Source organism: Mercurialis annua, linkage group LG1-X (genome assembly GCF_937616625.2).
Source record: "Mercurialis annua linkage group LG1-X, ddMerAnnu1.2, whole genome shotgun sequence".
NCBI classification, from domain to species: domain Eukaryota; kingdom Viridiplantae; phylum Streptophyta; class Magnoliopsida; order Malpighiales; family Euphorbiaceae; genus Mercurialis; species Mercurialis annua.
Genome location: NC_065570.1, coordinates 59,667,034 through 59,684,016, shown reverse-complemented (window position 1 = coordinate 59,684,016; position 16,983 = coordinate 59,667,034). Strand labels below are relative to the sequence as shown.

At 29.1% G+C, this 16,983-nt stretch overlaps 1 protein-coding gene across 1 annotated transcript; it reads right to left on the bottom strand.

The window, feature by feature from the left end:
- Window positions 1-7,620: 7,620 nt before the first annotated feature.
- Window positions 7,621-10,846, bottom strand: LOC126671497 (cyclin-D3-1-like). Its single transcript, XM_050365297.2, has 6 exons — window positions 10,098-10,846; window positions 9,391-9,477; window positions 9,207-9,305; window positions 8,912-9,113; window positions 8,689-8,813; window positions 7,621-8,307 (listed from the first exon to the last, which is right to left on the bottom strand). The coding sequence occupies exons 1-6, from the start codon at window positions 10,422-10,424 to the stop codon at window positions 8,077-8,079; spliced, it is 1,071 nt and encodes a 356-aa protein (XP_050221254.1). The 5' UTR covers window positions 10,425-10,846; the 3' UTR covers window positions 7,621-8,076.
- Between the last annotated feature and the right edge of the window lie 6,137 nt (window positions 10,847-16,983).

Genomic DNA, 16,983 nt, shown 5'->3' with positions numbered 1-16,983 from the left:
AATCATTACACACAAATTAAAATTTAAAACAATTGAAGTGAAAAATTTAATAAGATATATACATATCAATTATTTATCAATAGTTATTTAATACTTTATAATTAAATATATGCATTATGTTTTTGTAGTGAATCATGGTGAGATATTATAAAAAAATTATTGACTCTAATAATTTATCCGATTTTCAAACATCTGACTCGAAACATGGATAAATTTGTATTCAAAATTATATATTTTAAAAGTAAGATTTACAAAGAGTAATATACGAAGTAAAATGAATTTAATACGTAATAATGATGAAATAATTTTATACTTTCATGACATGAAAAATTCACTCGAGCACACTTACATTAAAATATTTTATTATTTTAATATTATATAATTTAAATTTTATGTAGTTTATATTTTAAATATTTAATATGTACATATGGGCCCATCGTACAAAATTTATACAAAACTGTGTGTTAAAATTATCAAGGATCAATTAAGAGATAAATAAAATATTAAGGATTTTTTAAAATGTTTTTATTTTTTTTACGGAGAGTGTAGTTCACTTGCTTGGGTGAGAGTGGGGGAGGGGTTTTTTGATACGAAAACACAAGTTTTGGATTTATTTGTACCAAAAGCAACGAGAATGACTCATTTGATATTTTGTTCCAAATTGAGGGGTGAATTGTTACTTTGTTCCTAATTTTGACTTTGTATTGTCTTATACTCATCATTTTGACCTTTAAATTTGTTCAATCAATAATACGAAAAAGAATTTAGATAGAATCAGTCCATCATGTTATTATAGATTAAACATGTTATATTATGACAAGCCACTAAATAATGAAAAGGTTTGATTTGGAGAAAACTCTAAATTGCTATAAGAATATATTTTTCTTGACATATGATCTTTTTTGTGATATGAAATAAAAAAGAAAAACTGCATATTTAATTAATAGAATGAAATAGCATTAATTCAATAAAAAAAATGAGATAGACAAGCATAGGATAGGGTCCACTTTTTATCAACATCAATTGCTATAGGATGAAAGGGGCAGAAATTAGATATTAACTGAAACTATCAGAATCCAAACAATACACGTATTTAAAGAAACGAAATTTTGCAAAACATACTCCACTTTTCTCTACTCCTCGTTTTAGGAGAATGTAAATATTAAACCTAACTGAATCTATAATTTTGGTTCCATTTAGTTTAATATTACAATTTGTATTTTGATTTGATTTGATCATAAAAAAAAACTAGTAGCGAATAAAACTACAAAAACAATCAAACTAAAAAATAACTAGTTCAATTCACTTTAGTTTAATTTTTTTACATAATTAATGTCCATAAAGTTATTATGGTGATGATACATATTGCTTCTTCAGGGCTCATTGAAGGTCTATGTATTAATGTTGGAAAAATGAAAAAATGGCTAGTAGGTCTAGCTTTCATTTATAAATATGGATCTAACATAGTACAAACATAAATAAAATTAACCAAACAATGAAACAACACAGATGAGCTATGAGTTGTTCAACTTATTAACATGCAGTAGTTTTTTTTTCTCTTTCACAAATGACAGGAAAGTAATTGTGGTGGTTGTTGGACTAAACTCCCACTACAACAAAAAGAATGTTCAATAACATATTATAAAAAATACAAAATGTATTGTAAAGAATACAAAATGTATTAAAAATAAATAAATAATTGGCATTAATTGGGGGTGTTTGTGGAATATTGGAAGATTTAAAATAGAGAATGTTAATGAAGAATATCAAGATCATTCACAATTAAAAATGGAGTGCAGTCATTAATAGGTGAATTGCAAAAATCCTACCCTAATTAAGTACTACACCATACTTAAAGCACATATAATTTTGTGGACTCACTCAAAAATGATTAAAAAGGGTTAAAGACATTGAAAAGTCAAAACATTAGCTTAAAAGAAGTAAAAGTTGAGAAATTAAAAAAACAGATTTGGAAAAGTTGATACACTATTATTATAAGTTTTCTTATTTTAAAAACCAGTAACCCCAATCCAGACAATTAAAGAATCTCACTACGATTTTGAGCAAACCCAATTCACTAATTAGCGGACGATGGTCGATTATTTGTCTGAGGACTTGGTCATCAAAAAATTGATTCAATTCCATTACACATTTATGCATTCCCATTCGTTTTTGAGTAAAGTATTTAATGATTTACCATTTTCTTTAAATTTTGTGCTTCCCAAGAAAAGCAATATCCTCTTTAAAAGCTTCGTGAAAATTCCTCTTTAATTAGTTGTGTTCATGCAATTGGATTGTTCGTGTCCTCTAAGTTGGATGGCTAGTATGAGGGGTAAAGTGACCAAACTTTACCAAATTGTGAATTGGATTGTTCGTGTCCTCTTTCCATTTCATTTTAATTCATAATTTTTTTAAAAGATATTCTAGTTTAATTGGTAGTTCTCACTTATATTGCTATATTTTCAATAAAATTTTAAAAGATTTTGATGTAATTAAAAGTAAAATTAGACTTCATTAATGGATTTTTTCAAAATACTGTATAAAAAAATTCTGTGTGATACAAGACTGTAATAGTCGATTCATCAATGAAGAATTTCATCTTTCCGGGAAAAAAAATTAGAGTGGGGCAAATAAAATGGAGGACCAAATAAAAATTAAAAAAAATAAAATAATTTCTCAAGTTAAATCATGTGCAATCAATTATTCTATTATAAAATAAACGATTCAAACTAGAAATGTATAAATTATATTAATCAATCAATACAATTTATTTTATACTGTAATAAATATAATCTCTTTCTTTCGTACTCTAAATATTTCCTAAACTGATGCTGTTTTTCTGAATGACACTCTAAATCTTGACTAAATTTGATCTTACACTAACTACTATTGTGCACTTTCTTCAATTTTATATTTTATAATTAAGTAAGCCTTCTACCCAATATACCATGTACCGTACTTTCAATTGTAGCTACCTACCAGTTCTATAATACTCTAAATCTATATGTTTACTATCCTTTTACATGATAATTATTTCATTAATTTTTAATTGTAATTTTTGGTTGATTTTCAGATTTGGTTCGAATCAAAATTTAACCTCCGATCTGAATTATTGCCTCACAATTCTATGATAGAGTGGTGGAATGTTTTGGTGAATGGTATGCTTCAGTTAGGGAGGAATACAGAAGATACATGTCTATGTATTTTTCATATTATGGTGTATATGGAAATTACGTAATGAGTTGGTTTTTCAACAAAAACAATGGACAACTTCAGCAACCATAGCGAAAACTAATGAATTATTCCAAGAATATAAGGTGGCAGCACAACAACGAATGATTTTCAAGGATACACCGACAGTTTGTTCAACTGCACATGTTAACAATCTTTCATGGGCACCTCCACCAAGGGGTTATTATAAAGTTAACTTTGATGGTGCTATAAACTCGGGCTCTTAAATAGGGGCTACTGGTTTTGTGGTCCGTGATTTTACAGGTGTATTTATTTTTGCTGGAGGCCGATGTTTTCTCGGTGTAGTTGTACCTTTTGTGGTTGAAGCACTGGGATTACGTACATCCATAGAGGAATTATTACACACAGAATTTCAAAAATTAATTTTTGAAGGAGATTGTCAAGTACTTATTAATGCAATTAATTTCTCCTCTAGTGAAGATAGAGATGCAGGTGTAATTTTAGCGGATATTCTTAATCTAGTTTCTAGATTTTCAGAAATTAGGTTTTAATTTGTATGTCGGAATTGTAACTGGGTGGCCCATTTAGAGGCTAAAAAAGCCCTTGTCGATGACTGCTTCTGCAGTACTCATCATTTTATTTTAGACTAACTTACTCATTATTGTTGAGTAGTTTTTTTTCATTGTATATATCCACATTTCTTTCTCATGATTTAGCCTATGAGAAAAAAAAAAGATTGTTTGAACATATCAATATTCAATAATTTGAGAAGATTCTAATCATGTACTTTTGCCGTCTATATATTTGTGTAGCAATTGTACTAACTACTAACCAATGAAATGCTTTTAGTATAATGCATTCCCACATGTTTATATGGATTATCTATTTATCTTCATTTAATCATCGATTCAAATTTTAAATATTTTATATTCAATTGGAAAATCAATATGTATCGCATAACTTATATTTTATTATTGGCGTGATCCATCTACTATATATTTTAAAAATTTGTTTATAACAGTTGATCAAGTCGGTGACCGAGCACTGTACCGTTGATTGTATCATCAAGCATAAAATAATATAGTAGTTCATAGCAATAAATCAAACTCAATAAGAAAATTGATCATTTTGATAAAAGAATTTGTATGGTCTTTATCATTTTCCAACAATGTTAGCAAATAAGGAAAAAATGGACCCAATTAATTATAAATAAACCAAAAGATGGGGAGGTTTTTATTACGACGGTTAGGACTGCTGATGAACGTGGTGAATTACTTCTATGGAACCCTAGTACGGAAGCAATCGGCGACATTCTAATAGATGGAGTATATAATTCCGTACAAATTATCACTTTCAATGGAGCAGTGAATCAAGTTTGAGGCTGGAAGGAGATGCATTTCGTCAAGTCGGTGGATTTTGTTCTCTTTCATCTGTTGCTACATAGAATTGAGATGGGATTTCAAAACATTAGTATTATCATCATTGTCATTATGGTCTAACTATAGTAACTTTTGAAATTAAACTACAATTTTCATAGAAAATTGTGCTTCATATTATATATTTGCAGTTTAGCAGCTCAGATTTTAATAATGCAACACAGCAAAGTTAACTTCAGTGTCACATCAAAGAAGAAGATGGCCATTGTTATGTTTGGCTTGTGCGGGTGGAGAGAAACTACAAAAACCAAACCGGACCATAAAACCAAATTGTACCGAACAGAAATCCTAACAGCGGTTCAGTTAAAATATTCTGAGTAGGCCGAACAAAAATTATAAGGGCTTCTTACTCAAATAACCAACATTCATCTGTGATTTACTTTTATACCAACACATATTTGACATTTTAAAACTACCATGCAAGGGAGAAATTATTACTTTTATACCATCCATATAAATAGAACCCTAATAACACAAATTTTCATAATTACAATTATTTTCTCTCTCCTCAAATTTCTCTCTCCTTTCTCTTTCAATTCACCTTTCACACAAATTTCAGATTTGTTCTTCGCACCAATCCGCCTCCGCCGTTCCATTTTTGCCGTTTTACCTCCGTCGTTTTGCCTCCGTCGTTCCACCATCTTTCTTTTATCATTTTGATTTCAGATCTGAAGTTTTTAATTTTTTTTTTCATTTTTAGATTTGTAATTTGTTTATTTTTACTGTTGTTTTCACCATTAAACATGTATAAAGATTATCTTTAAAGAATCTAATACTCATTTCATGTAATGCAGAATAATTTTGTGATTTTATGGAATAAAATTCTGTTATTTCTGCATTTTTCTTGTGTTTCTGCGTTTTTTTATTCTGCAGAACGATTTGTTGATGATGATTGATTGCTGAATTATTATAATGTTACAGTGCTGTTGATTTTATGTTGACTTTATGTTTATATCAACTGATTTTTTTTATTTTTATATTGACAACTAAGATAACATTGTCTGTGAAATAAACTAAAAAATTAAATTAAATTAAATTGAGACTAGATAATGATATGTTAGTATCGGGGAAGAAGACATATAATGATGTTGCATTATTGTAATGTTACAATGTTGATATGTTGTTGATTTTCGGTTGATATTTTGTTGATTTTAGCATCGGTGAAGAAGATAATAATGATGTTAAATTATTGTAATGTTACAATGTTGATCTTATGTTGATATAGTGTTGACATGGTGTTGATTTTGGTATAGGTAAAAAATATAAATAATGATTTTGAATCATTATAATATTACAAATATGTTGATACTATGTTGATTTTGTGTTGGTATTTTAGATTGGAAAAATAATTTATTAATCTTTGATTAATTTAATGTTGATTTTATATTGATATATATAAAAAATAAAATATATGATAAATAATAAATTTTAATTAATTATTAGCAAAAATAAAGGTAAATAAATATTAAAAATAAAAATTAGTGTTAAAAAAATTTACAAAATTAATACTATCCAGTTTATTAAATGTTGTTGATATTATGTTGATATTGTGTTGATATTAAAGCTGACAAAAATGTCAACAATAAATAATGTAAACATGTTGATTTTATATTGATTTTGTGTTGATTTTGAGTTGATATTTGATTAATTTTAATGACAAATAGTATTCACATGTTGATTTTATGTTGATTTTGTGTTGATCTTTTTAGGGATATGTGCATGTTAATTTTAGGTTGATTTTAGGTTGACATCGAGTTGATTTTGTGTTGATTTTGATTAATATAGTTTAAATAATTGTACATCAATAAAATTCAACATTGATTTTGTAATAAAGTTTGTACGTAGAACACAATATAAGGAGCAAAAAAATCAACCAAATTTCAAAAATGCCGAAATGAATTTAGTACATTCTAATAAAATAACACTCTAGAAAATGAAAGTTATAAAAAAATGGCTGAATACCAATAGCATATGTTTATGTAGGAAATTTCAGAACGTTTATCGAGAAAAAAACACAAAGAGATCAATCATTTAAACAAATATGTGCACTCCACATTACATCCTGCTGCTTTTCAAATAAACATCTATTCCGCAAACTTACAGGAGACATTTATTTCATAGACAATATTATCTTGTTTGTCAATGTTAAAATAAAAAAAATTAGTCGATATCAACATAATATCAACATAAAGTCAACATAAAATCAACAACACTGTAACATTACAGTAATTCAGCTATCAATCATCATCTACAAATTGTTCTGCAGAATAAAAAAACGCAGAAATAACAAAACACAAAAAAATGTAGAGTTAACAGAATTTTATTACATAAAATCACAAAATTATTCTACATAACATGAAATAAGTATTAAATTCTTTGGAAATACTCTTTATACATGTTTAATGGTGAATAAACAGTAAAAGATAAACAAATTACAGATCTGAAAATGAAAAAATCAAGAGCAAAAAATTTCAGATCTAAAATCAAAAAGAGAAAAGAAAGATGGCGCGGCGAGACAAAGGTGGAACGACGGAGATGGAACAGCAAAAACAGAACGGCGGAGGCGGAATGGCGGAAGCGGAACGGCGGAAGCGAAGGAATAAGAACGTGGAGAAACTCTGCTGGACTCATGGAGAAGAAGAAGGAGCCGCCAAAATTCAAGAGAAAAAGAAGAAACAGTAGAAAAGTAAGAATTCAAAGAAATTAGGTTACAATTTTAATTTTGGATGTTATGAAATGTAAACTTTGGCTTTAGACTGTATAAAAGTAAACTTGGGCCAATTTTTAGTATATTGGGTAAAAAGCCCAAATTATAACAAGAAATTAACAACCAGAACTGTGGATTCCAGAGTCTAATCTAGATAATTTGGTCAAACTAACAAATCCTGACTAACTGATGACTTCAATCATAAACAATTAAATAATTTAGATATATTTTGTTATATTCTCCATAAAGCAAATATGTGCAAACAAACAAAAAAGGCACGTTCAATTGAATAAAATATTTTAAATTTTTAGTCATTTCTCTTGTATATTTTTTATATATTTCTTTCAACTAAAAAATGTTCAAACCCCTAGAAACAGAGTATATGGCACACCAAAAATTAAAATTGTAACAAATATTTTTTCCTCAACTCTATTACCGGTTCTGTAGCTGTAAAGAACTCAAATATTAATTTAACAGCTTTGACTATTATTTTCATGGCAAGTAATGAAACTCCCCCTTCCCCCACCGCCGCCGCCACCACCATTATGAGTCCTGCAACTTGTTAATTTGTCTTAAACTTAATCCAATCCTGCATTTTCACTCTTTTCATGCCCTTTCTTTTTCTGCCTTCAGTTCCCATGTATTTTCATTGGCAGTACTTTCATAAAGCTTGATATGTTTTCATGAAAAACTTATAATAAGGTTGTGTTGTAAAATTTGATGTTGCATTATATGCTGCTACTAAACTTCCCATGGTCTATTTAACTTCCTTCTTTTGGCATCAGGAATATTTTGTGAAGAATTTACACATGACCCACCAGTTGATTCATCACTTCTATAGCTCAAGCATGCAGCATCAAGAACACCAATTGGACTTTGTGGAAAAGATAGGATTGTCTCATTTACACCCTTATTATGCTCACCAATCAATGCTAAATCTTGAATTACTTCAATACATTTCATCACTTTTTCCTGAAAAAATAAAATTTGTAATCAGAAATCATCAATACCAACATCTTTCATTTTTGGCTGTAATTATGAAACTTCAGGTGCTCACGAAAACGGAAATGCTGAAACGACAAAACACTATTTTTTTTAGAGTTTAAGACATATTTTTAAAAATAAAAACGAAATGCTGATATATGAGACTCAATAAGTTTCTGCGCAATGTATATACTAATTGAGATGATCATTAAGCTACCAAGCAACTAACATTACTCAATTGGTTACTTGTGCAAAAGTAATGAATCAAACTCAAAATGGTACAACAAAACCTAAAGCAAAATCATTATCTATATGTTCCTTTATTGGTTTTAAGACTTTAGATTTTGGACCACTAAGTCACAAATTTACCTTTTGTACATGTTGAGCTAGAATAGAAATTGCTTGCTCAGCATCCACTGTTTTGATTTCCCCAACAACTGCTATGGCCACTGCTGCTGCGATCTCTGAAGGCCTGAAGTCCAACAAGTCAATCCCTGCATTCATCACACAATCATCACGACTGCAAAGATAAGTCATTGTAACTAAAATAATGCCACAATGTGATGATGAGCAAGTAAAAAACTTAACAGACCTTTACTTGTGCTTAATATGAGCTCGATTGATTGCAAGATTAAAGATTTTGTGGGGGTTTCATCATTATAGATCTTCTTAAGGAAATAGTCTATGAATGAGAAAGGTGTAATTGCTTGCATTCTCCAACTTAATGTGCTTAATACAAGAAGCTCCATTCTTTGTATAGTTCTTGCTTCAAATATAAACTTTGATTCCGCCGCCTGTTTAAAGATCAAGAAACTTAAATATTTTTACGATGATGAAAATTTAGGATGTAATTGATGCAAAACTATACAATGCTGATGGATCTTCACCTGTAAATCTAGAGAGAATGGAACATAAGTCTCTTCCATTTTGGCCGCAATAGATAAACATGCTACTGCTAATAGCTGCATCATCCAAGCTTTACCCATCTACAAAATGCCATCAAAAGGATCATTTAAGCTATGCAAGAATTGGATCAAAATGAATGGTGTGTTTGTATCATTGACAACTTACAGGTAATTCATACGCGGCAAGAAATCTATCCAAGTAATTTAATGATAAATATGCACAAAGTGGTCCAAAACCAAATTGGGCATGAACCTGTTGAACCAAGAAAGCCATTAGCATTACTGAACACCAACTAAACAACTCGTATTAGTAATGATTATTAGGCATGAGATTAATTAAAAGTGGGAATCAAAGCAAGACAAAAATATACACATGAGACTAATTAAGTGAAAATGTGCTAAAAAGGGACTAATTAAGAGAAAGAGAAAAAGGAACAAAGATAAGTTATGCACAAAGCATACAAAAAATGCAATTAACAAATCAGCACTTGCCCCAAAAAAGGGAGAACAGAAGGGAACCCACCAAACCCATTTCAGATTAAGCAATTTTGGATGGTAAAGAATGAACAAAAAACAAGGCCTAATCATCATTTACATCAATTAAGAAGACAAACACTAACAATAATTGCCTAGAAGTTTCAAATTAATCGAAATCCATCTTCAGAAATTTGGAACTAAAATCTGAAGAGCAGCCAATTCATTCAAGCAGAGGAAACAAAAGAATCAGATAACCTAATAAAAACAACAAAGTTAATAAATTGAAAAACAAATAAAGATCATATCTTTAACAGCCAAATATTCACTGGAAACTAACAAAAGATTCATATTATGCGATTAAAAACATCTAACAAACAAAACAAAAGCAAAACCCACCTTTCCAATCCAATCAACAGCCTGACTTCTAGCCTCCAAATCTAAGTCCCCACTTCTCAGCTTCTTTAAGTAATCCAGATTAGGCAAATGCTCACACTCTTTCTCAACCATCAGATTCAAACATTCTTCACTCTGTGTTGGAATCCCCATCAAAAACCCATCATCAAAGCCTCTATCTTGATTACTCAATTGATTCCATGTAGCATCCTCAAACTCACCAAGAACACCATAACAGCAATCATTGCCTTTATCATTTTCACTAAAAATACTAATATTATCCTCTGCACATAATAGACTTGCAACAGCACAGTCAAAACTTGGCGCCATTAATAACAAACAAAATTTTCTTTCTTTCTGTACTGGGTTTAATGTGTGTTCATATATAGATGATCAAACAAGAAAAAGAAGAGATTTTCAGTGTCAAAGAACAAAATTTAACCAAGAATGGATCTTTTTTTTATGTGGGAAACTGCAAAAGAAACAAAAAACCAATATGGTGACTGATTAAACCAATGTATGTTTGAAAAGACTGCAGGGTGCAGAGGTGGGTTTATGAAGAGGAGGATATGAGTGGCCTCTTTTTAGGGCTAAAGGCAATACTGAGAGAGAGGGGCCAGTATTGTATTGTATTGTTATGGTTATTTGGTACTGTATTTGCATAGATATCAGAATCAAAAATGAAATTTTTATATTATATAGTTTTTCAAGAGAAAATACATTAATTAAAAATAAAGAAGAAGGGCAATTGCAGGGTTTTGTTAAGAGAGTGAGTGAGACTGTCTGTACAACGAATTGGTGTCTTAAAAAACAACCATTGACAGTGTTGTATACGTGGAAACTTTGGTTCGCCAATAATGTTTTTTCGCCTTATACGTGACCGTTTTGGACTGTTTGGACCAACTTTCACATTTACGTTTCTTTTTAATTTCTGTTTGATACTAGTATATGTTTATGGAAAGTGTTGACAAGTTTAGTTTTCCTGCAATATTTAGGAAGTTTTGATGTACAGAGTACTGTGCGACAAAGATGCTAAAAATCGATATCGACAAATAAAATGGAAAATAAGGTCGAATTTTCACGGAATTGAATCTAATATTAAAATAGTTAATTAATTATTATTTGAACTAACAAACTTGAATTGGAGGGATATTTATCAAAACTAAATAAAAATGATAAATAACTTAGGACAATACATTCGTATGGAATATGAATTATCGATGTCTTATAAATCTAAATCATATCAACCACTTTTAATTGTTACATCCAATGCAGGATATATCGAAAATCGCTAATCCTGCTTTCCAGCTCGAACTAGCGTATCAATTATAACTCGAGTATCCTAAATCGTCCTAACTGTCACGACTTAGAGGACAATAAAAATAACCCACAATTATAAATAAAGCATTAAGATGAAGTTATCCACATAAACCACATAACGCAAATGAAAATGTTTTGTTATTATGTCCTAATTATCTCTTAAGATTAAATTGTTTAAGTTCACTCCTCATAATACAATCTAAATTCATCCAATTACTTGCCAATTAATTACGGCCATTGATTACTAGCATTATACTCAATAAATGACATTGCATTAACAAAGAGAGCCATGCATCTGGTGTTCAGATTTTAAATCTAGCATCCATATAACTTATAATATTTTAAGTTAACTAATTTAGCTACACGTGCTCAAATTAACTAAACAATAATTAATAATAAACATACTTAAACCGATTGAATGAAATAAAACTACTTAGATAAAAATTTGAAATTACTCTGAATACAAAACCTTGAGTTCAACATTTCGAAAGTTTAGATCTCAAAAACTAGATCTAGCGACTATGAAGAAAGTGACCTAAAAAATTGTTTGTGAGCTAAAAAATAAAAAACTAGATCTAACTATTCTTTTACACAGCCTTGAGTTGTGTTTATGTATAGAAAATGTCCTAATAATCATGTCAATTGGAGTATTGGTCGAAATAAAAATCCTTTCGGAATTAGGAAAATCGCAAAAATCCTTTGTTAGACCATCTTGCCGAGTTCCCCATTTTTTCCTGGTTCCTGAAACTCGGCAAGACTTCTAGTACTCGGCATGAACTTCTTACATAAAGCAATCCTGCCGGATTCCTCATTCTTACCGTTCAGCGGGATCTTTACACAACCATCGATCTCGGGAAGTCAAAACTCCTTGCACGTACCTACATATGACTTGATTCTTGATCCATTGAAAAGTTTGAGATGTCTAATTTATTTCTTATGAAGAACATAAATTCATCAGAGGTCTCTAACTATTTCGAAATATCCAATCAATGGAGAAGGGTTAAATCTGTAAGAAAGCTAATGCAACTTGCAGCTTTTCAATCTTCAAAACTTCATAAGTCGAGCTAACGAACTTTAAATGATGTAATTTTTAATGTTTTAAAAAGGTTAGGATATCTACTACAATTCATATGGATAACTTTGTCTCATTTGAAGCCTTTAAGAATAACAAAACTATTCATTTATAAACAAGGGTAACAATATTTTTTTTTGCTCTTTCGCATTTCCATTTGATTCTTGATTCATGACTTTCCTGCATAAATTACTTACATAATAACACATTTTCAATCATAATTTTTTTCAAAATAATATAATACATATATTATACTTAAAAAGATATTATATCAATCAAGTGTATCAATAGTACTATGATTTTTTTAATTGAACATTGATATCTTCTATGATATAACTTTTTTTGCTATAATAGGAGAAAGATAAGAAATTCCAATCCATCATTAAATTTTATATGATTTACTTATTTTAATTTATTGTAGGTATTATAATTTTTAAATCTTCTGTAAATATTTATATATATCATGTAATTATTTCAATAAACCAATACATGCGCTAACTATTAAAATTAAGGTTTAAATGCATGAAAAACCATGAACTTTCGCGTGTTTTGAGTATATAATATAACACGAATTTTTAATTTTAACGTATTAATACACGAACTATCTATTTTTTGCAATAATGACATTGTTCAAGATTCCGGCTTCAACCAACTTGTGTGGCACCGGAATGTGCCACGCTATCCCAACTCATACCAGATACGTTGTGCACTATTTCATTAGTCAGCAAAACGGTGTCGCTTTTTTTTATTTAATTTAAAACGGTGCGTTTTGTTCCTCATTTTTGTTCCTCTCTTCGAACCTCCATTAATACTCGATCTAGGTCACCCTCTTCTTCCTCAACTCAAATTAGGGCTTCTCAGTTCTCAGTTTCCCGTTTAGTTTATTGCAATGTCGACGTTTACTGAGGAACGAAAAAGATTGTTTGGTATTGCGAGCCGTCGGACTTGCCTCCGTTTTCAAGAGGCACAAATGAAGCGTTCTCTTATGCTTCGTCGTGCTAGCACGGAGGGCTGAAATGCTATGGCTCTTGTGCAGATGAAAATTCTGGTAGAAGATTTATGAGATACTATTACATAAGGGTATGTTCTGTTGTTGTTGAATCTTTTTTGTTTGAAATTAGGTTTTCAATGTTGTGTGTTGGAGTTTGAAATTATATCATTACTGTGTCTGATTTTGAAAGCCTTTGGTAATAAAGTGGTAGAATTCAGTATATTGCTTGAATTGTGAATTTGTGTTATGGTGGTTATCTTAGATTACTTAAGTTTAGTGTTAGTTAGTAGTTAATCTCAATTTTATTGATCTCAGTTTGACAATCGCGACTATATGGAAACCCACTCCATTAAAAGTTTGTGTTATATACCCAAAACACCCAAAAGTTCATCATTTTTCATGTATTTAAGCCTAAAATTAATAACACGAACATTTATAAGTAATTAATATTATTATATTTTAATTGCGCCGCGATTTTTGGAGAGGAAAGACATTTATATATGGATAATTATTTTGAAAAATAAACTATATACTCAATTTAGAGCAATTTTAATGGTTACTTGTTATAGTAAAGGGATGTTTTTATTATGTAAAATTTGAATTGTATATTGGGAGATTTATAGATTTACCTAAAATAAAGAAATATTAATAAAGTTTACCTCAACATGGAAAACTTAATAAAAATACATCATGTTTTTATGAATATAGTGTTCTTACTCTCCGTGTAGTAAAAATTTATGATTTTACTCCATATGTATTGACACATACTGACATCTCTCTCCCTCTCTCTCTCTCTCACTCTCTCTCTCTCTCCACGTGCTTAAGGAACACACACCTGACACATAAAAAGCTACCATAATCATAAACATGTATTTGACATTTTTTTCTTTCTTTTTTTCTTACATGCATCTGATATCTTTTTTTTCCTTTCTTTTTCTTTTTGACTTTTCAAAATAATATTATATCTTTATGAAAGTATTATCATAATATTTTCAATAAAAATAATATAATATTATTTTTTAGTTGTTTAAATTACTTAAAGAATATTAATAATAAAAAATAATTTTTTATAAAATATCAGAATATATTTAATATAAAAAATATTTTTTATTTAATAATCATATCTTAATTTTTTTATATGTTTAACATACCCTTATCGTAACATTTTCAAAAAACTGCTGTTATATTATCATGACAGTATCATAATATTGTTATAATATTATCACTATCATAACCTTATCGTAATCATAATTTTACTATACAAATTATCATTATCATAACTATATCATAATATTATTATAATTTTAGCAACCTTATGATAATTTTTGCATAAACTTATATTATGCAATTTATGCATAGTTAGATTACAATTTTATAATAGTATCATAATATTATCACCTTATCATATGATTATCACAGCTTCAACTTATCATGTGATTATCAATGTATCATATTGCATTATCATCTTATTATCATGTCATTATCAGTATCATATGTAGCAGATTAATATATGATAATGTGATGATACTGCTGGATAATATTAGACAAAATCACAGTATCACATTATCATATGATTATCACAGTATTACATTATCATATGATTATCACAGTTTCACCTTATCATGTGATTATCAATGTATCATATTGTATTGTCATCTTATTATCATGTCATTATTAGTACCGTATGTAGCAGATTATCATATGATAATATTATGATAACCTTATCATACTATTATAATAACGCTAGCATGATATTATCACAATGTTATCATAATATACTTTATTATAACAATATCATAAAATATTATCATGACGTACTTTATATATCATATTTTATCATACTATTATCATAACCTTATCAAAATATACTTTATCATAACAGTATCATAAAATATTATCATAACATTATCATGACGTACTTTGTCATAACTATATCGTAACCTTTTATCATAAACTTATCATACTATTATAATAACATTATCACAATATACGTTATCATAACAATATCAAAAAATATTATCATAACATTATCATGACGTACTTTATCATAACTATATCATAACCTTATCATATTATTATCATAACCGTATAATATTATGGTATTGATATGATAACGCTATGATACAGTTATGCTAACGTTAATGATACCGAAATGATAATCAAGCATTTTTCTTGACAGAAAATCGTTTTTTTCTGCAGTGTTATGATATTGATATGATAACGTCATAGTGATAACAATATGATAATCAGGCGCTGTTTCTGCAAAAAATCGTTTTTTTTGCCGAAAATCGTTTTTTTCATCATAAAATCGTTTTTAATGCAGATTTTCAGATCTTAAACTAAAAAATTTAAAAATAATTTTTTTAGATCTGAGAGTTAAAATAAATCGTAATAATCACCACGAGTTAAGAAAAAAATCGTTAAAATGTGTAAGAACGGCGGAGTGAAGACGAAATGAAGGCGGGCGAAGGCGGAGCAACGGCGGATCGTTGAAAGGAACAGCGGCCGCGTGATGAAGAAGAAAAAAAAATGAAGAAGAAGAAGAAGAAACTGGAGAAGAAGAAAAAATGGAGAAGAAGAAAGAGAAAAAGAGAGAGAGAGAGAGAGAGAGAGAGAGAGAGAGAGAGAGAGAGAGAGAGAGAGAAAAAAGAAAATCTGGAAAAAAAAGGGAGATATATGCGAGAGTAAAAATAAAATGCTTAGAGTAAAAAAATAATAGAAAATAAGTATTATTATAATAAAAAAAGGCTTTAGAGTAAAAAAATAAAAGTGTTAAAAAGGTGAGGTATTTTCTCTATCTTTTCCTTGTTGAGGTATAATTTACTATTATTTTAAAAAATAGAGTGTTTTTCCTAATTTTCTCTTGTATATTATGATCGATTGCCAAATTTTCTAATCAAGAAAAAAAATTAATGCAATTGGAGAAAATAAATTGAATATAGTTCTTAACATGGTCAAATACAAAGAAATTCCAAACAAAGCATGCTTAAAATATTTTACCATAAAAAAGACATGTATGAAAATGTACAAAGGAACTCTTAATTATGTCACATTGGGAATAATTACGTTAATAAAATAGGTGATATTAGATTGGTCAGAGTTCTAGATCACCGTCATGATTGTCTACTGTATTTTCCTTGATAAAGGATAATGCAATTTAAAATGCACAGTGGAAAATTAAAAAGTAAATATAAAAAAAAAGTTAAAATAAAAAGAAAGGCTTCAAATACAATTGAGCCGCAAAAGAAAGGATTAAATCATTCTAATACCTTATACGCGAAAGTAGACCTGGCAATTTTAGACACGGCACGATTAAATGATACGACACGAAATTAAATGGGTTTGGGTTGGATGTTAATGGATTTGGGTCATAAACGGGTCAACCCGTTTATGACACGGTTAATTTCGTGTCTAAATGGGTTATACACGTCTAACCCGTTTAAACACGTTTTCTTTTTTTTGTTCATTTTAAGCCGTCTCTCTTTTGAAAAACCTCTCAAACCCTA